Source organism: Notamacropus eugenii, chromosome 6 (assembly GCF_028372415.1).
Source record: "Notamacropus eugenii isolate mMacEug1 chromosome 6, mMacEug1.pri_v2, whole genome shotgun sequence".
Lineage (NCBI taxonomy): Eukaryota > Metazoa > Chordata > Mammalia > Diprotodontia > Macropodidae > Notamacropus > Notamacropus eugenii.
The window spans coordinates 7,115,911-7,136,331 of NC_092877.1; the positions used below are offsets into that span (position 1 = coordinate 7,115,911).

Consider the following 20,421-nt stretch of genomic DNA (forward strand, 5'->3'; position numbering starts at 1 on the left):
ATGGTGTAGCTTGGTGACAGTCAAGATGATCGGGGGCAGCAGCTGTCCACAAAGTGCCCGGCTCTAGAGACTGAATTTTCCACGTGAATTACGCTCTTCTGCATGCACAGTGGTATTTCTTGTAGGCCCTTGTCCTGAACAAAGCTGCCAAGTGGTTTTGCTACCCTGGCTAAATAAATGTCATTTCTTGTCTCAGCTACAAGAGACAGACACGCTTTTCCAACTGTTGTTCAAGTCCCCGAGGCAAGATCTGTGGCTGCGATCGGCTTGCTCCCATTTACAAGCAGGTCAGGGGGCAGCCTCTGCCTTTACAGACCTGGCCCAAGCCCTGGTTCTGTTCCTACCCACACAACCTCAAGTCTCTCACTTCACTCACTTCTCTGGGCCAGTTTCCTCAGCTATAAAATGAAGAGGTGGCCCTAGAACACTGTGAAGGTCCATTCCAGTCAGGATGCTGTGATCGCTAGGCCTCTCCATCCTGCAGTGAACACTCCTTCTTCCCCCTCAGGTACCAGAATGCGACTCTAGGGAACTGGTCCAAAGATGGGAGAGGTACCAAAGTGGCCCCAAGAAGCTAGCTGGGGAATCTCTACACAGATCCAGACTTTCTGTAGTCTAGAGACTGAGGAAATGGAGACCCCTGGTGGCCACCTACTCACCCTGCACTAACAGAGGAGTTCATAGGAGAGGTTTTTCTAGAGACTCCCCTCTCTTTACCTGGGCTCAGTTTCCCAAGGAAATATCCATGAGGCTCTCCAATGTGGGACCGAGTTTGGAGCCCCAGAGATCACTGTTCAGGTTTAAAGAGATCTCACTGTGAATTCCCTAGACAGAGGTCATTAAGTTACATGACACTGGCTTATACTTAACCCTCACACTTCTCTAGGAGCCAGTCACAAGCAGAGTATCATCATGGGGAGAGTGGGGGTGCTTAGACTTAGGCCCTAATCCTGCCCCTATCACTTCTAGCTGTGAGCCTCTCTGCCTCAGTTTCCCTATCTGAAATGGGGAATAATGAAGGCCAAAGTTATGTAAAGCATGTTGAAAATCTTAATGTTCTCTCTATAAGTCTGAACTGTTATCATGAGTGCCACCAGTCAACCAATCAACAGATACCTGGTAAGCACTGACTATGTGGCAGGCACTGAGATACAAAGAAAGGAGAAAAGAACCCACCTCAAAGAACTTACAACGTACTGGGGGAGACGACAAGCAAATAAACATGTACAAAGCAATCTATACACAGGACGAAGAGGGAATCATTAACAGAAAGAAGGCACTGGGCTACAACACATCAAGATCAAATCAGATAACTCTTAGAAAAGAAGTCTGATCCGCATTCAAACCCTCCCTCCAGCCACATTAGCTGTGCTTCTGCACAAGTCACTTAACCTTTTTGCCTCAGATTCTCCATCTGTAAAATGGGAATAATAAAAGGACCTCCCTTACAGGACTACTGTGAGGAATGACTGAGAATATTTGCAAGGCACTTGGTAAACCTTAAAGCATTGTATAAATGCTCTCTGTTATCATCATCGTCATTGTTAGAAGAAGGAAAAATGACAAGGAAATTCAGGGAATGATGCTCTCTATTACGTCTTCAATTATGTTTCTCCCAGTCTTAGAAGGAAGACATGACACAGTTGTCGAGGACGTCAATAACCAGGTGTATAAAGTCCTACAACTGTTAGATTGGTCCTGGTCTCTAAAGCCACTTACAGGAAAATGAGGAATGATTTTCCTTTGGTACAAAACCACATCTCTTCCACAAGGGACAAAGAGGAAATACCCTCATGTTTCATAACCGAAAAGGATAAAGGATTATTTATATTCAACTTTGCAGCTAGGTGGCACAGTGGATAGAGTGCTAGGCCTAGAGTCAAGAAGACTCATCTTCTTAAACTCAAATCTGATCTCAGACACTAGCTGTGTGACCTTGGGCAAGTTGCTAAACCATGTTTGCCTCAATTTCTTCATCTGTCAAATGAGCTGGAGAAGGCAATGGCAATCCATTCCAGTATCTTGGCCAAGACAATCCCAACTGGGGTCACAAAGAGTCAGGCATGACTAAAATGACTGAAAAACAACAATGAATCAGGAGCTAAAGAGGACAATGGCTAGCCAGCACCCAAACTGGTCAGCAACCACTTCCTAGAAAGGATCCAGGCTGGGGTGTCAGACTCAAACAGAAATGGATCCCTGGGGGTGGCATCTTAGCTTAGAAAACCACACATGGACATCATCTATGATGATGTGTGTTGTATTTATTAAGCATTACTCCATTCCATTTTCATTTGGCTTGGTTTGACACTCCTGGCTCGGCCACTTAGAAGCCCATGAACTTGGTAAAGTGACGTGACTCTAAATTTCATTCTTCTCCTGTGTTGAACGGGGATCCTCTCCATGTTTTGAGGCCCAAATTAGAAAGGTGATATGGCTCATTCTATAACTGCTGTAAAGGGCTTTATAGCCAGGGGTTTTTTCCTGTTACTTGTCCACTTATCTGCAGATGCTGTTTTTAAGTTTATTTTTTTAACTGTTTCCAGACAAATATCACAGAATTCTGTGGTTGGACGAGCCCTCCAACATATCCCAGAAGGAAATCCCCAACTAGGATGTACCTCTGCTTGAAGGACTCCCATGAGGAGATCCCCTCCTTGCTGAGGCAGCAGGCCCATTTCCCACATGGATGGCACTGTCATCGACACTACCTTTGCCTCCTGGATTAGTACACGCCAGCTTTCACAAACGCGGTGTGCTGTACAACTCAATATTCTCAGCTATATGACATTCCCCTGTTCTTTTCCTGGCTCCTCCTCCTCCCTGGCACTGCCAAGGGCTGTGAGCATGTGCAGAGGTGGCTCCAGTCCCATACAGCAGGTCAGGGTGTACCTGTCAGGAGCATACTGAGTACTCTCATCTAAAGCTCTTGCTAACCTTTAGTTCCCTTCTCTGTGAAGTGAAAGGGCTGGACCAGAGGATCTCTATGACCTCTCCCTATTCTGTGATCTGATGACCCCATGTCCCTGTAGCACACACACTTTGACATACAGCTGCAGCTCACCCATACCAGCTTCCCCAGTGTCAGAGTGTAGGAGAGGAAATAGATCTCACTGACGTGGAGGATGCTCTTGTAAAGGAGAAGAGGTGGAGAGCAGTTAAAACCCACCATTAGACCTCCCAGGAGGGAGTCCACACTCTCTACTGGACCCAGCCCTTACCTGTCTCTGCATTTCCTCAATCTGCCTCTGGGGGATGCTCCGCAGCACACTGTACATCTCTCGCATTTTCTCCTCAGGTATAATCACAGATGCCCTGAAAGTCAAAAAGATCATTGATCTTGAGAAGGGAAAACCAAGACTAGAATAAGTCAATTCTGCCATTCTAACCAGCACTGCCAGCTGCTTCAGGGAACAAGCTGAGGCCAGGAGGTAGATCTAACTTACTCCAGGGATTACAAGAAGGAGATGTTCTTTTGGAAGGCAGTACCTAGGAAGGAGACAGAGAAAGCGCAGACAGCAGGAGGACCAAGGTGCCAATCTTCACTGACCTGCCTTAGGCCATGATGCTCAGGACATCCCAAAGAACAAAAGGGCCATCAGAGAAGGTCTGTCCTTCTATAATAATCCTGACTAATGGTCAGCCAGGCTGCCTGAGGATCTTCAGGAATTGGGAACTCACTGCCTCCCAGGGCAACTTACTTCACTTAGGGACATATTTCATTCTTTAAAAGGTTTCTCTATTTTCTCAAGCTAAAATCTGCCCCTCTCTAACTTCTACCCACTATTGATTCTGCCTTAGGGGTCAAGTTAAATAAGTCTAATCTCTCTTTCACATGAAATACATACACAAGAAGACACGGCTCACATCCTCCCATAAATCATCTCTTCTCTAAGCCAAATATTCCTAGTTCCTTGGCCTGATCCTGATCCAGCATGTCTTACAGTTTCCTCACCATTCAGATCACCATCCTTCCAACAGTCTAGTTTGCTAATGTCTCTCATAAAAGAAGATCCTAGAGCCAAAATATATTTTTCCAGATGTTCTTTGGGCAAGGCAGAGTCCAGGGTGACTATCACCCTCTCTATCACAGAGAGGATGATATGAAAAGCCAAGCCCATGACCAAGAGCCATGGCTAAAATAAATCATTTATACTACCCCAAGAAATTCTCTTGTATTGACTCCTAGAATGAGCCAGGACTAGAAATAGTCATTTGCAAAGGTTGTGAAGAAGAATCTCAAAGTCTCTCTAGATAACTTTGGATCTGATTGTGTGACATGGGAAACACTGGCACGGGACCACTCAGCACGGCATGCCCTCATCAGAAAGGGTGCTGAGCTGTACGAGCAAAGCAAAATTGGGACAGCACAAAATAAATGGCAATCCATTCCATGGAGTATCCACCCCAAATATTCACCTCGACTATCTGTGCCCAACCTGTGGTAGAGCATTCCAAGCTCATACTGGTCTGATCAGCCATAGTCAGACACACTGAAACTTGAGTTCATCGTGGTGATGTCATTTTGGTCCTCTTCAAGAAAGAAGGACAACAACCAACCAGGCAGAGGATATAGGGAGCCAACCAAGCTCCAATGACCCTTACTCTTGACCCTTGCTATGTCTTCCACAGAATTTTCACACAATGACAATTTACATGGAACTGCAACAACATGTAAGACATTTCCATGGTACTTTACAAAGTGCTTTTTTTTTTTTTTACAAAGTCTTTCCTCAAAACAACCCTGTGAGTTGATGCAAGTTTAATATATCTACTTTACAGATGAGGAAACTGAGGCTTATAGAGGGTAAATGACTAGACAGGAAGCTATGTGATGAACTACTCTCAAGGTTATCCACTTGCCCACCTCTCTCATGACCAAAAGCATACTTTAATTTGGCCCAGATAAATTCTAGGGCATTTTCTGGGTCCTTCATCCAATACTACATGTCAGGCTCATCTGAGGTCTATCAGCAGAAGCAACAGGTAAATACCCTGAAAAGGGGAAATAAGTCAAAAGAACAAGGCACAGGGCAGAAATAAACATACCTCTTCCAGTCCAGAACCTCTGAAAAGGGCAGGATGTAGGAGTCAGCAATGATAACGGGGACACAGCCGGCCTGAAGAGCATCACTCAGAGCTGCCTGGCCCAGCCGGGCTCCACGGAGGACCACACAGAAAGAAGCCTCCTACGGGTGAGAGGATCAATGAGGGGAGACTGAGACACAGGCCAACCCCAGGGACCTCTCTATGTAAGAGTCTGTAGATCAAGAGTTTTCTCTACTTTGAAATCAAAGGAGGCCAACACACCCAAACACCACAAGTTCAGCTGTTTTTAAAAAATAATATTTTAATTTTTTCCTGATGACAAGTAAAGATGATTTTTACCAGTAAGAAATTTGGTATTGGTTACACATTTGCAATCATGGTAAACTTATTTCCATATTAGTCATATTATAAAAGAAGATACAGACCAAAAGAAAAAAACATGAAAAAATAAAGTGAAAAATAGGATGCTTTGATCTGAATTCAGACTCTATCAGTTCTTCCAGTTGTTTTTTAACAGTTATCTATCCTCACCAATACAACTGGAAATGTTCTTATCAGTCCACCACAGCCAGTCAGGCAGCAAGTATATAAGTACCTACTATGTGCCAGGCACTGTGTTATGTCTTCCAATGCCCCATCAGTGATAACACTGGCAGTAAAGAGAACCAGAAGTACCAGGGAATGATCATAAAGCCCATAGAATTTAAGAGTGAAAAAGACTCCTTTTTCTCACCTGAAAAATAAAGCCCCGAGAGGCAGTGATTTGCCCAAGATCATACAAGTATGTGTAGCAGGCACGGATCTGGAATCAAAGCGAGGCCTCAGACGCCAAACCCCTGCCCCTCCCCGCCATTCCCAAGCTGCCTCGTGATGATATTGCAGACAACAATGACAGGAATCACTTTCCGATACCCAACAATTTGATTTGTCACAGCTGATTTATTTCAGGTCTAGCTAGGTCACTTAAGATTCCAGACCAATCTCTCAAACTCCAGCTGGCCACATGTCACTTGAAAAAGTCCGATGCTTTCATGTTTTAGGATAGGTCTACCAAGCAGAGCTATAAGTCCTCAAAAGGGTGCAGGAGGCACGAGGAGCCTTTGACCAGCTTCTTACCATATCCTCACAGAAAAGACAAGGACGAGAAGCTAGAAGATAAAGCTTTTAAAGAATTCGAATAATTCTACGCAAATATTATTGATTAAGGCACCAAGGGCAGCTGGGAGAAATACTGCAGGCATGTGCTTCGAGGCTCTACGGCCAGTCCTTCTTTGTCCTACTTCATAGTCATGGACCCCACTGAAGAGGCAGAAGGTATGCTGAGCAAATGTGTAGGTGAACTAGTGCTGGGAGGGGTCGATTCTACACTGGATTACAGATGTAGGAGGCAAAAAACAATAGAGAGAAATGACTGGTGAGAACAAGGATTGAATTAAATAAGAATAAATGCAAAGTCCTACCTTAGGGTCAAAAAATACACCTTACCAAACGGAAGATGAGAACAAGCAATGTAATGATTCCAAAGTGCTGGTTAAGTCCACATCAGGGTGAGGCGACTGCTGCCCAAAGACCTAATGCAATCAATTACAGACTCCATCCATCAAAGTCCAAAGCTCCAAACAAAGGAAGTCCTCTTTCCTGGTCTGACCACACCTGGAGCGCTGTTCCATTCCAGGTCCCACAGTTTTGGAAGGGTACTGATAAGCAGAACAATAGTCAGCTTTGGGGGGACCAGAATAACAAGGAGGCTGGAAACCATGCCACATGATGATCAGCTAAAGTAAAAACTACAGCAGAGGAGAAATGTGGAAGCTGACTGCAAACATCTGAAAACCTGTCAACAGAAGAAGGGTTAGACTTACTCTGCATGACACAAAAGAGCACAACTAGGATCAAGGGGTAGAAGGAGCATTAAGAAGATCTCAGCTTCATTTCTGAGAAGTAGAATGGATTGTTGAGGAAGGAAGGAGTTCCCTGTCCTAGGCAGTCTTTCAGCGGAGTCTGGATGACTCTTATCAGTGACTCTCTAGAGATTTCTGCCCAAGCACAGACTGGCCCAAATGACTTCTACAATCCTTTCAAAGATGATCAGGGGAGTATTAAGTGTAAGTGGTGAATGCCACAAATGAAGAGGCATATGAACAAAAGTCACCAAGATGAGGATGGATGGAGGAAGAACCAATGAAGTAGAGAACATTTAGCCTGAGAAAGAGAGGACAAGAATGGAGGGAGGACAAGAGGGAAGCATGATAGTCGCCTTCATATTTCTACAGGACTGGCATTTGGAAAAGAGATGAAACTTTTTCAGTTTCCAGAGAACTGGACCTAGGACTAGAAGTTGTGAAGAGTCAAAATTCAGTCTAATATGTGAAAGAATTTTCTGATAACCAGAGTTGGTCAAAAATTAAGTGAGCTGTCTTGTGAGATAATAAGCTCCATGTCACCAGACGCTTTTGAGCAAAAAGATGTTGGACAATGGATGGAGAAATAGAAGGGGAGGTAAAGAGGAGCTGATTCCTGAGGCCCCTTCAAAGGCTAAGATCTGATGGTCGGTTCCCAACCAGTGTATCTTCTGGCAAGCCTTGAGTTTTTGTCTACCTCCACTCCATTTAAGCTCTATGAGCAATCCAAGGCTCCTACGCATCTAACAGTCTCCTAAGCAACATCTACAGTTGCCAGAAGATGATAGAGTTGTCTGTTCCTCCTCTTTCACTGCAGTTTCCCAGTGTTGGCAGATCCTATCTTTTGTTCAATGTGTGAAGAGCTGTTATGAAAATCTCTACAACAGAGTTGAAAAGTAACAAACCGAAAAGTTACCCTGGGGAGGATGAGGAAGGAGAGAAAAGATGCTGACAAGATGAAGACTTTTCAGCATCTCGGGAAGGAGCCCTGAAGCATCCAGAATGGGCTCCCATTCACCAAGAGAACAGAAGAAAAGTGATTCACCCAAGCCTTCTGGGAAGGCCAGTGCCTAGTGCCTTAGGAGAGAGAAAATACTGGTAAACTCATTAAGGGTCATTCTGCATTTAGCGGGAAACTAAGATAAACATGTCCAATCATAAATACACACACACACACACACACACACACACACACACACACACACGCTCCCTTACTCAGGTACTAGGTCTAACCTGCCCACCCGGTGTTTATGGAAACAAGAAATGCAGAGGATCCAGATGGCTACAAGAAGAGAAGCAGGCCAGGAAAGGACCCTGAAACTCCAAACACCCAAGTTTTCCCTAGTCCCTCTCCCACTTCCCCAAAAGATAAGAAACCATTCTGAAGAATTCTGAGACAAACAGAGATAAAAGAAAGCTATAGGGAAAACTCAATATTCTAGACTCTTCTAAAGATAAATGAGACAGAAGATACAATTCTAAGAAGAAAGTGAGTCACTGCATCTTGCAGTGGCAGGTGGAAAGCCCCAGTCTGGCCCAGAGAGACAAGACAGCCATCCAGATGTGGACACACATGCTGATAACCGTTCTTCCTGTCTAGACAAAGGTTACTATAAATACATCTGCTCACATCATCACTGTTATCAGCTAGACATTCCAGAGGGAGATGCCCTGCTTTGTGAGGGAAAGTATTTTAACAATCTCAGCATGGGCCAGATCTTTTTGGAGTTCAAAAGAGTACCCCATCTCCTCAAGAGCTCTTCTTGGGCAAGCCTGTCTGCATTTCAAGTAGCTAAGTGAACAAAACTCAACTGTTCTCTTTGGATGAGGGTTTCAGAATTCTCCTTTCCCTGCCCCCACACCCAAGGAATGCTAAACATCTTGCCTATAAAAACATCCCCAGAGGAGCAGATGATGCTGCTCTGCCTCTGGAGGTTGGAAGTGTCACTCATTCAACTGAGGCAAGAAATCCATACCTAGTATGGAGAGGTCATGCAAGTACTGCCCACCTTTCCCTGGAAGGGAAGCAGCAAACGTCACTGCTCACATCTTTCAAGTTGGCAAGTCTAAGAACAGTCAAACTCTGTACTGGTCTCAAAGCAGCAGGAGGAAGCTAAACATGTTTCCCTCCCATATTGAAATGGCTTATTTACCAGGATGCCTCTCTGGCCTTTGGTGCTCGGATGGCCTTATTTAGAGCTGAGTCACAGGACCATAAGCCTTAGATTCAGAAGACCAGTTATAAATCATGTAACACTTCCTAATTCATCTTAGAGAAAAAAAACAAACAAAGACAAAGAAAGATTAAGTGACTTGCCCAAGGTGACCTGGATAATAAGGAGCAGAGCTAAGATTGTCCTCAAAGTCTTGAGGCCTTTAAGCTCAGTACACTGTCCATGGTCACTCCCTTACAAACACAAGGTGTCAGATCCCTAAATACAGTCTGCAGCATACTGAGGAGCAGGGAACTACACTAAGCCATGTTCCTACATCAAACTTCACCTAGTTTCATGTGGTAAGAAACAGGTAGGGAAGGGTACTGACCTGCAGGATCTGGGGATAATCAAAGACCTGGTCCTTGTGGCATCGCTTGCGTGTGGAAAGGACACCCTCGGAGAGATTGGTGCACTTCTCCAAGACCAGCACCGACTCCCCATGCTTGGCTTGGAGGGCCTCCAGGTCTGAGCGGTACTCAGGATGAAGAGCCATCTGCGATGACAGAAGAAAATACCTCCTGGGGCTGAGAGGAAGAGATCAAAGTGATTGGAAGGCCTCGGGCAGATGCTCTAGGCAGGCCTAGAAAGTCTTTGAAGTTACACTTAGAGCAAAGAGCATTCTCCCTTTAAAATATCTGTCATGGAACAGGCTTCCTCTTGCTTTAGCTGGAAATTACGGGCATACAGTGCTACTTTCTATTCATGCATATATTTCACAGATATTTATTAAGCACCCATTACGTACAAAGTCCATCGTTAGATGCTGAGCTCTTATGGAGTTCATAGTCTAATCAGGAGTAAAATACATAAATAACTAGAATACACCCTATCACATTATAAGAGCAGCAGAAAAGACAAAACACAGTCCACAAGCAGACCCATTCTCAAAAACGGTACTTAAAGGATGGTTGTGAGAAAGTTTGAGGGTCCCACCAAACTTAGCCCAAGTCCCAACCGAAATCTACCCCAGAAAGGATGAAGGTCAGAGAAAGGGAAGAGGGAGAGGTGCCACATAGACGTCAGCCAGCCACATCAATCTAGGGCTGACTAGGTTTTGTTATGTTCGTCCTTCACTGCCAAAGAAGACCATACCATCAGAGAAATGATGACATGACTTGCACTTGACTTTGTTTTGAGTGAGGGAGGGCTGTGCAGGTCACCAGCCTCACTTCTCCTCCACAGCCATCTGAATCCAGTGACCTGATATTCCTCAGGATGACTGGAGGTGATCCAGGATATAGTGGGAGGCCTTGGGCCCTTTAGGCCAAGGTCTTTGCCAGTACTCAGTTAGGGTGAGGTAACGCTGACTAAGTGACATAAGGACAAAATGCCAATATTCTATACTAAGGGGAGGAACTGATTCTTTTTCATGAGTTCCTCAGTAAAAGATTCTTTTGAAATGGCCTATCAGATGAAGACTTGCAACAGTCTATTTAGCGGATTATGTGACTTGTCCAGGTTCATCCCAGTAACAAGGGCCAGGACAGGCTCCCAGATCCTCTTGCTACCACAATATGCTGCCTCACTCATGTAGCTCTGGGGCCTTAGTTTCCCCTTCTGAGAACAGGATCAGGTTCATCCCATTCTTCAAAGGGAGGACAAGGTGATAAGTAAATGCAAATACACAAAGCACTCTGCTACCATATTAATATCAATTCAAAGCGATATGAAATCGTACCTCCACTGATGTGCATATGGGGAGAACAGTATTATGAGAGGCAAGATTAGCTGGAGACCACAAGGTAAGTCAGAGCAAACCTCCCAAGAATCTAGTGCAGAGAACATGGGATTGGAAGTCGGAGGATCCATGTTCAAGTCATGGCTTAGGACATGTCTAAATTGATCATGAAGTCACTCCGTCTCTTTTGGTCTCAGCATCTTTATCTATAAAATGAGGCAGATGGGATCTGATGACCTCTTTAAATCCTGTGGCCATAGAGGGAGTTAAAGAATCACATTTGAATGGATGACTTGCTGATGAACAAAATTTTTATAAAATGATTCAGTTCTCGGTACTTTTCTTTTTAAAGAGCTCCTAAGTGTTTAGTTTAATTAGGAACACTGCCACAAGCCAGATTTCCCTCCATATGTGTAACAGAGTGTGTTCAGAGCTGACCTGGCAGTGGAGGGGCAGAGCCCTGGCTCTCCTAGGCAAAGAGAACTGCCAGACCTCAAAACAGTGCTGGGAGGATGATAAAAGCCAACACTTCCTCTAGAGATGACCTAGAAGAACTGATATCTCTTTGTCCAAACACACGACTGGGCTCAAGTAAATAACTAAAAGTAAAAGTCACCCACAAACTGGGCCAATTCCATGAAATGTCAGGGAAGAATGAAATGAAACCAACAGCGCTGTAACTTCTTTCTGAAATAGGCCAGCACAAGAGGGCTCTACTTAGCCTAGGACACTAGCTACTCTAACACTTCATGAAGTCATATGACTAAATCAACAGAATTACTTCTTAGGAGGTCAGCTGAAACAGAGGCAAGTTAGAAAGCAGATTCCTGGCACGAAATCTAACTGAGAAGAGCTGGGGTTTGTGACCCACAGAAAGTCACAACTCTGAGCCTTCTTTTCCCCTCCTGTAAAATGGGGATAATCACACTTGTATTACCTACTTCACCATTTCTTTGGGAGGAAAGCACTTTATAAATCCTGAAGGATGACACTGGTTAGAAGGCCAGTCATGAACACGCATGTAGGTAGCACTTGGAGGCTGCTAAAGTGCTCTTCTCCCAACTGCCTCGTGAGGCAGAGAATGCAGAGAATACTCTGGCCACTGGTGAATGAGGCAACTGAGGCAGAGAGTTGAAGAGATCTGCGAGGTCACAGGGCTAGTCAACACTGGAGCTGGGACTCAAGCTACCCCACCAATGAAATCACTCCTCTTCAAATCTAAGTTTTATTGTCATCACCATTAGAATTTTCTGTGGTGTTTCAAACAAAGAAAAATGCTCTTTCTGAGAGTGACCCAGTTGGGATTTCATCCTTCCACTGAATCATAAGCAAAGCTGGGGAGAGGGTCTGGCTGGACTCCAGCACACAGAAGCCAAGTGGAAATTCAGGAAGTAATTTATATCACAATCATCTCGTCAATTCCTACCCACCCACTCCACCACCTCCCCCTTGGCCTCCTGCCCTTCGATGTGAACAAAGACAAGCACCAAACCGCCCAGCGGCTACTTACCTGGCATTCAAAGCTTGCCACAACCTGATAACCTTTACTTCTCCAAACTGAGCACGTTTTGCTCGCTTCTGCCTCCTGAACATGCGTTCCCCTCTCAGCCACCTTATCTTTGGCTCACATGGTTCCTTCCGTCTAGAACGTCCCGCCTTCATTTACTGAATTCTTACTTCATACCCTCGACATTCAACAAGTATTTATTAAGCACCTACTATGTGGCAGGCACGAGGCTAAGCAGTACATGGACAAAGATAAAAATGGAACATTCTCTGCCTTATTACCTTTTAAAGTCATAAGCAAATGCTACCTCTTCTCCTACCTCTCATTCAGACGTGCTTTTTTTTAAAATACAGCTACACAATATGCTGATCACGCAGGACCATGGGGTACAGAGGCCTGAAACATCAGCAGCCTGCAAAACTCTCAGGGGCTGCCCCAAACAGATTCAAATGAGACTGGGAAATGTTTAACAAAATAAATGAAAATACAGTGCAACAGAGACAACGTTAATAGGGATGTTCCTGGAGTTGGGAGTTAGAAGATGCGAACAGGAACACAGATCTGCTGCTTAGGTTAACTTAGGTCAATGCCAGAATTAGAAGCCTCAGTTTCTTTAACTATAAAATGAGAACATTGGACTAGGTGATCACCAAGGTGATCCCATAGACCCTTCCACTGTGCCTGTGTCTTCTCCTCATGCCAGCCGTGAGTCCCACAAGGGCAAGATCCTGTCTTAGCTAAACTTGACATTTCCTCCAGCTCCCCAAAGTCCTCCCTGCAGAGACAGAGCTGAATTAACATTGTTGTTGTTACTGTACCCTTTCTCCCAGGACTGCCTGAGCATATGGGGTGCACAGACCTTTAACAAACACAATTTGGGAATAGATTTGCTTAACATGTCTTCTTAAAAAGAAAGAAAATCACTGGGTGTGGCTTCCATGATTCACCCAACAATCCAAATTCTAAATTAAAAAAAAGATCATGAAACCTTCCAAGTCTGTCACTTGTGAAAGCTATAAACTCCTAACATTTCCTTTTAAAGAAAAAATGACAAAAAGCCCACCTAGCCAACACACCTTGCAAGACACTAGTAGGAGTGATCTTCCACAGGTTCCCATTAGGGAAAAAAATGGTAAAGGGAGAAGGGTGGGGAGATTGAAAATGAAAGACAATTGTCTGATCACCCCTATGTGTACCTCAAGAAATGTGAGAAACATCCCCAAGAAGCAATTCTCACAAAGTGCAACAAATCCAAAAACCTTCTGTCCCTATCCCCCCAAATGAATGGTGAGAGCATCCTTCCTCTCTGTCAAGAGACCAGGACAGAAGTGTAAGCTTTGATGGTAAAGGGAGACTGGGCTCAGTGGTAAACAGATGCCAGTGAACCAGTGCATGGCAGTCCTCCCACCAGCTACAACCTATCCCCTTCCTTCTGCCTACCAAGAAGAGTCACAGGATAAACAGGAATTTAAGATTTTAAGTTCCCAGGTATCATAGAGAATAACATCACTGTGATGACTGGCATGTATATGGTGCACTTCAAAGTTTACTCAGCCATGTTACATACATGACCTCAGAGCTCAGAGAGGTTAAGTAATTCAGTTAAGTTGATAGAAGGTTCCAACTGCAGACCATTCATCCATGCTATCTCTCCTAGGGCAACCCTTCATTTTACATACAGGGAAACTGAGGCCCTAAGAGGGGAAACAACAAGAAAGTACCATAGGGCTCAGAGCTGGAAGTGATCTTCTCCCATACCCTTATTTTACAGATGAGGAAACCATGAGCCAAGAGATGGGACAGCTTGCCCTGGCCATGTCGGTAGCTAAGTGGTTGGAGTTGGCCTCAACCCCAGGCCTTCTGACTCCAATTCCAGTATGCTTTCCATTATATCCCTTAATTCCATTAGACCCCACACTAAGTCATGATGTGGTCTGCTCCCTTCATTACCAACCCCCAGGCCCTAATAACCAGCCTATAAGTAGAAGTAAAAATGTTTCCAGATTACCAAGGCTTCTTATATTGCTGAAATAAGAGTATGTCTTATCCATGAGGGAGAGGAGGGAAGGGAGAGAAAAAAAGCCCTGGATTATGGCTAGGTGCATTGCCTATGTCATGCCTCATAGCCCTCTCATGGTATCGGGAAAGAACAGATTGTGTGGGGAATACCTTACCCTGGTCCTCTCTCTGGTAGGTCCACCTCAGCTGACAGGGAGCTGTAGACAGGAATGCTGACATCATAGCCTTGGCGATAGGTCCATGTGGAGAAGCCGCCACCAGCCAGAAGAGCCCTGAAAGTAAAAAATGTCAGGAAACTATAAGGAAGAAGGGTTCTTGTTCAGTCATGCTCCTGTCCAAGCAGACTGGACCAAAAGAGCCTCTTTCCAGGACAACCAATGTTTTACATCTTTGACTCAATATTTCTTCCTCCAGGATCCCAAATTCAGTCTACTTTAATCACCTCTACTAATAAAAAAAAAAAGCACGGCAGTCTCAGGGAAGAGCCTCCAAACACCATATGCTACCCCTCAGAGCCTCCCGCACCCCCAAACATGACTCTTGTGAGATTCGGGTAATGACAGGTGTCTGCTCCAGGCCACCTGAGGTTCTATATTCAGCCAAGGTGAAGGCAAGGAGAAGGGAAAGGAAAGGGACGGAAGAGGAGGGAAGGAGATCGATACAAAAAGTACAGATAACTTTTTAATAAGCTGGGCTGTGAAAAGGAGGGAAAAAAGGACAATAGCTTTAAGGGATAGCTAGTAGGGTCTAAAGGAGGTTTTTTCAAGCCCTAGAAGGGAAAGCTCCCCACCGTCACTTCCACACTCTCCCTGTGTGCCCCTCACTTAACATCTCTTTGATATCATCTCTTACTCTCTCTCCAACATTCCTAGGAAGGAAAAAGAATTAGCAGTACCAGAGAGCAAATTATACCACAAAGCATTAATTGTCAAAATGCTTTTGATACTCATTAAGAAATTGAGCACAACAGCCTAGTATTTGATAAACCCAAAGATTCCAGGTATTGTAATAAGAATTCACTATTCAACAAAGACTGCTGGGAAAACTAGAAAACAGTATAGATCAATATCTCATACAACAAGATAATAAAAAATAAATCAGAGGAACAAGGAAAAATTCATGATCAAACAAAGAAGACCACAGAAGACAAAATGCAGAATTTTTGTTATAGAAAACACAGGAAATTAATACAACTGAAATCAGAAATGAAACAGGTAACTGGGGGGGTGGGGGGAGGGGAGAGAGTTGCAGCAGTTTCTCTGATAATGGTCTCCTTTCCAAAAGATACAGAAACAAATTCAAATATATAAGAATATGAGCCATTCCCCAACTGATAAATGATCAAACAATATGAACATATAGTTTTCGGAGGAAGAAATACAAACTATCAATAGACATTTGGGAAGAAAAAGTTCCAAATCCCTAATATTGGAGAAACAAAAGTTAAAGTAACTCTGAGGTTTCATCTGATACCCATCAGATTGGCAAAGCTGGCAAAAGTTACCACTCTTTGACCCAGGGATATCAAAGAAAGAGGAAAATGCCCCATATGTACAAAAACATTTATAGTAGCTGTGTTTGTAATGGCAAAGAAATGGAAACTAATCAAGGTTTTAATTAGTTAAGGAATGATTAAACAAATTATGGCACATGAATTTAGTGGAATACTATTGTGCTGTACACATGATGAAGTTGATGGCTTCAGAGAAACCTGGGAAGACTTCTATACTGATCCAGAGTGAAGTGATCAGAACATAAACGTCTACAATAACAACCCTGTAAAAACAAACAACTTGGAAGGATTTAAGAACTCGAATCATTCCAATGACCAACCTATTGTAAGTCCAGAAGACTCAGGATGAAACACACTACTTATCTCTTGAAAGAGAGGTAATGGATTCAGGGGAAGGCCAAGACTTTTCTTCCCCTAGACATGGCCAATGTAGTAGTAATTTGTTTTGGTTTGACTAATGCATGTTTGTTTCAAAGGTTTTGTTTTTCTTTCTTTTTCATTGGGGCAGAAAGGAAGGAGGGAGAAAAGGGTAAATTTTTTTCATTGAAAAAATTAAATTAAAAAACTTTTTTTTAAAGTCTGTTCGGTTATCACAGCAATTTCTCAAGCTCAACATGTATGAAACCAAACTCATCATCTTTCCACCAAAGTCTCTCCTTCTTCCAAAAATCCCTCTTCTACTGAACGTTGAAGGACTCCATCCCTCTAGTCTCTCATGTTCATAACCAGGGCTCCTCACTGTCTTTCATCCCACATAGCCAATTAATTGTTAAATCCTGCCATTTTTCCCTTCACAGAATCTCTAGTATCCAAGCCCTTCTCTCCACTAACACATCTATCATCTTAGTTTGGGCTCTCCTTACATCTTCCCTAGATTATTGCAATAGACTCTTGAATGGTCTCAGTGTCTAGTTTTTCACCACTCCAGTCTGTTCTACATACTGCTTCCAAAGTAATTTTCTCTATATGAAGATCTGACCATGTGATTCTCCTATTCAACCAGCTACAGTGGCTCCCTATTTACTGTCTCTAGGTTAAACCATACACTTCTCTGGTTAGCATGTGCAGCCCTACCCAAGCCAGCCCCAATCTATTTTCCCAGGTCCGCTGGACATTCCATACTATGGGCTCCAACCAATGGAGTTTTTGCTGTGTATCTCACATATAATGCACCGTCTTCCATTTCAGTGCTTTTGCACTGGCCATCCCCCAGGCCTAGAAAACATCCCTTTATTAACACTGCCTCATAAAGTCCCTCTTTTCCTTAAAGATGCAGATCAGGTGCCACTGCCGGCAGGAAACATCTCCCAAATTCTCTCAACTGCTAGTGGACAAACTACCCGATATTTAACTACTCTGCGTGTGTGTGCGTGTGTGTGCGTGAACTTCGAGCTCATGTTGTATAGACTTTCATACAAGCACACCTCATTTTATTGTGCTTTGCTTTACTGTACCTTGCAGACACTGCATTTCTCACAAATTGAAGGGTTGTGGCAGCCCCGTGTAGAGCACATCTATTAGTGCCCTTGTCCAACAGCAAGAACTCATATCCTGTCTTTGTGTTCCATTTTGGTCATTTTGGCAATATTTCCATTTTTTATTAGTAGTCATGTGATCTGTGATCGGCGATTATTGATGTTACTAGTGTAACTGGGGCACCATGGATCATACAACACTCCTGTAAAATGGTGAACTAAATCCATAAATGTTGTGTGTGTCCTGACTGCTCCATCAACCGCTCTCCATCCCTCTCTCTCTCCTTGGGCCACCTTCTTCCCGGACACACCATATCGAAACTTTGGGTTGTTTTTTCACTCATGTCTGACTCTTTGTGACCGCATTTGGGCTTTTCTTGGCAAAGATACTGAAATGGTTTGCCATTTCCTTCTCCAACTCATTTTACAGATGAGGTAACTGAGACAAACAGGGTTAAATGACCTGCCCCCGGTCACACAGTGAGTGTCCAAGGACAGATTTGAACTCAGAAGGAGGAATCTTCCTGACTCCAGGCCCAGCACCCTACCCACTGTGCCACCTAGCTGAATTTAAATTAGGCCAATTCATAACCTCGCAATGGCCACTAAGTGTTCAAGTGAAAGAAGAGCAATGCGGCAAACTTCTTTGTTGTCTCATTCTAAGAAACTGCCAGAGCTACCCCGACCTTCAGCAGCCACCAACCTGACCAATCTGCTGCCATCAACCCTGAGGAAGATCCTCCACCAGCAAAAGGACTCACTAAAGGTTCAGAAAATGGCTAACATTTCTGAGGAATAAAGTATTTTTCTAATTAAGGCATGCACGTTATTTTTTAGACCTAATGCTACTGCATACTTAATAGACTCTAGTATAGCATAAGTATAACTTTTATATGCACTGGGAAAGCAAAGAAACCTTGTGTGACTTACTTTACTGCAGTACTTGCATTACTGTGGTGCTCTGGAAGCAAAGCTGCAATACCTCTGAGGTGCAGCTTCGTACCCCATGTTGTTCCCTCTCCCCCTATATGAGAAGGTCAGTTCTTTGTGAGCAAGGGTTGCTGCATTCTTTGGATGTGCATCCCCTTCTAGCATGGTTGGACCTGTCAGTTATGGGAGAACTACAGGAGAACCAGTTTCTTTGCTCCAGCTCCCCTCCGAAGAGGGAGCATTAGCCTCTCTGGTGCTTCTCCCTGGCTCTCCCCTGAGCATGGGATTCTCTCCTTCCTCCTCTGCCTCCTTCGGTTCCCAGCTAAAATTCTGCTTTCAGCAACAAGTCTTTTTCCCCACCCCCTCCTCATGTGAGTGCCTTTTCTCTGAGATTGTGCCCAGTTTACCTCACACACATCTTGTTTGCATGTTGTCTCCCTCACCAGCTGAGGACAGGGACTGGCTTTTGTTTACTTGGTATCCCCAGCACTTAGCACAGGGCCTGACACACAGAAAGTGCTTAATAAATGTTTGGTGACTTGACTTGGCCCAAGCAACACAGCCTCGGTGACTCAGGGTCAATCAAGCTCAGTGAGACACCACAGTAGGTTATTACAGAACAGTTAGTACATTGCAGAATGATAATTTTTTTTTTTAATTAAAGCTGGAAGGGACCTTAGAACAAAGATTCTGAGAGCTGAGAGGAAGGAGCATGTCCAAGGTAATATCCTGAGAGAGTAAAAGGCAGAGATGTTTCTAGGGAGGAAAACACGCAGCAAGCAGTGGGGCTCAGAATACCTCAGGGAAGGTTTGGATAGATACATTCTAGTTGGAGTCAGAAGTTGCTTGGTAAACACCAGTTTCCAACTGGATAACTGCCTGCTCTCCTCGCAACCTCCACTATTTCTACTATGTTTCCAGGGCCACTGAGGGGTGTGTAGCCTCATCTGTCAGCTGTCACACACTGCCCTGCCCCCCCATGCCAACTTTTCTGTCTTGTTAATCCAGTTCCCAGGCAGTGTGCACAGAGCCCAGGAATGAAGTGAGCCATGAGTGCTGCCTTTGCAATTTTCCGGCCCTAAACCTCCATTTTCCCTCATTAGGAAGCAGCGGCCAAGTAGTTTTAATTGGATCCAGTAAGTAGGACGATGACACTTCATCAGCCAGAGGAAAGCAGGTGTGAGTCAGATCAGTTTTTACAGTTCCCCTTTCCCTGGGGGACAAACACCCCACAAAAGAGCTGACGAGAGCAGAAGCTTTACCATTCCCATGTACGGCAGCCTGTGCCAAGGGGCTGAAGCTGAGAAACCACACATTCTACAGCCCTGATTGCTCCCAAACCTCTCTCTACCCTGATGACAGCCTACATCCCATCTAACAGGACCAGTTTAAGTTCAAACACTTTCTAACCACCCCTCAAAATCCCAATCTGTTTGCTTAAGCTTTGGTGAAACCAAGAACAGGTGAATGACGTAATACTGGGAGAGAAAACCCTCTCCAGCTGCAAGGCCCTTCTGTACAATCTCAGGAAGCTCCTTGGTACCACCAGGTGGGTTTATTGTATCCTGATTAGCACAGAGCACTGAATCCAGCCCCAAAGGGTTTGGGCAGGTTCCAGAACATGATGGCACGCAGGCTCTTTCTGGGTCTCTGTAATAGGGGAGCAGCTAGGGCTCTAATAAACACATGCTAACAGCAGCTCCCAGAAGATGGGAGAAGTCAATTGCACCCACAACTCTGAGAAAGCCTGCAAGATGCATTTCCAGAGTACACTCCTTTGGTAGGGCTTTAAGATTTCACTTTATCACATGTTATTAGTCTCCTTATCAATGAGGAACAAGTTAGTAGACCCTAACATGTTAGAATTTTAAAGCTCTCAACCAATTTCATGCTTTAACATGTTCTACAAACCAAGTTACACAAACAAGGATACTAAGGAAAGTGTGGCCTAAATAGGAGCATGGCTCAAAGGGAGCAAGTAACCTGGGTTGACTCCCAGCTCTGCTACTAACTAGCCTTCAGTATGGCACCTGGCCTAGTTGGCATGCGTGTAAAAGGAAGGGGTCAGCCGAGATGACCTCTGAAGAGACCTTCCAGCTCAGACATTCTGTGTTCTCTGACATCATGGCGTGT

The 20,421-nt window shown here is 44.3% G+C and overlaps 1 protein-coding gene across 2 annotated transcripts in view; it reads right to left on the reverse strand.

Annotated features, from left to right (window-relative positions):
• The window catches only part of EXT2 (exostosin glycosyltransferase 2), a 187,108-nt gene that overhangs the window by 147,926 nt on the left and 18,761 nt on the right, over positions 1 to 20,421 (reverse strand). For both annotated transcript variants that reach the window (XM_072618305.1, XM_072618303.1), the window contains exons 4-7: positions 14,526 to 14,642; positions 9,495 to 9,690; positions 5,050 to 5,189; positions 3,222 to 3,315 (exon numbers count right to left, since the gene is read on the reverse strand). In XM_072618305.1, coding sequence (XP_072474406.1) covers positions 3,222 to 3,315; positions 5,050 to 5,189; positions 9,495 to 9,690; positions 14,526 to 14,642 — 547 coding nt within the window. The remainder of the gene's footprint in view (positions 1 to 3,221; positions 3,316 to 5,049; positions 5,190 to 9,494; positions 9,691 to 14,525; positions 14,643 to 20,421) is intronic.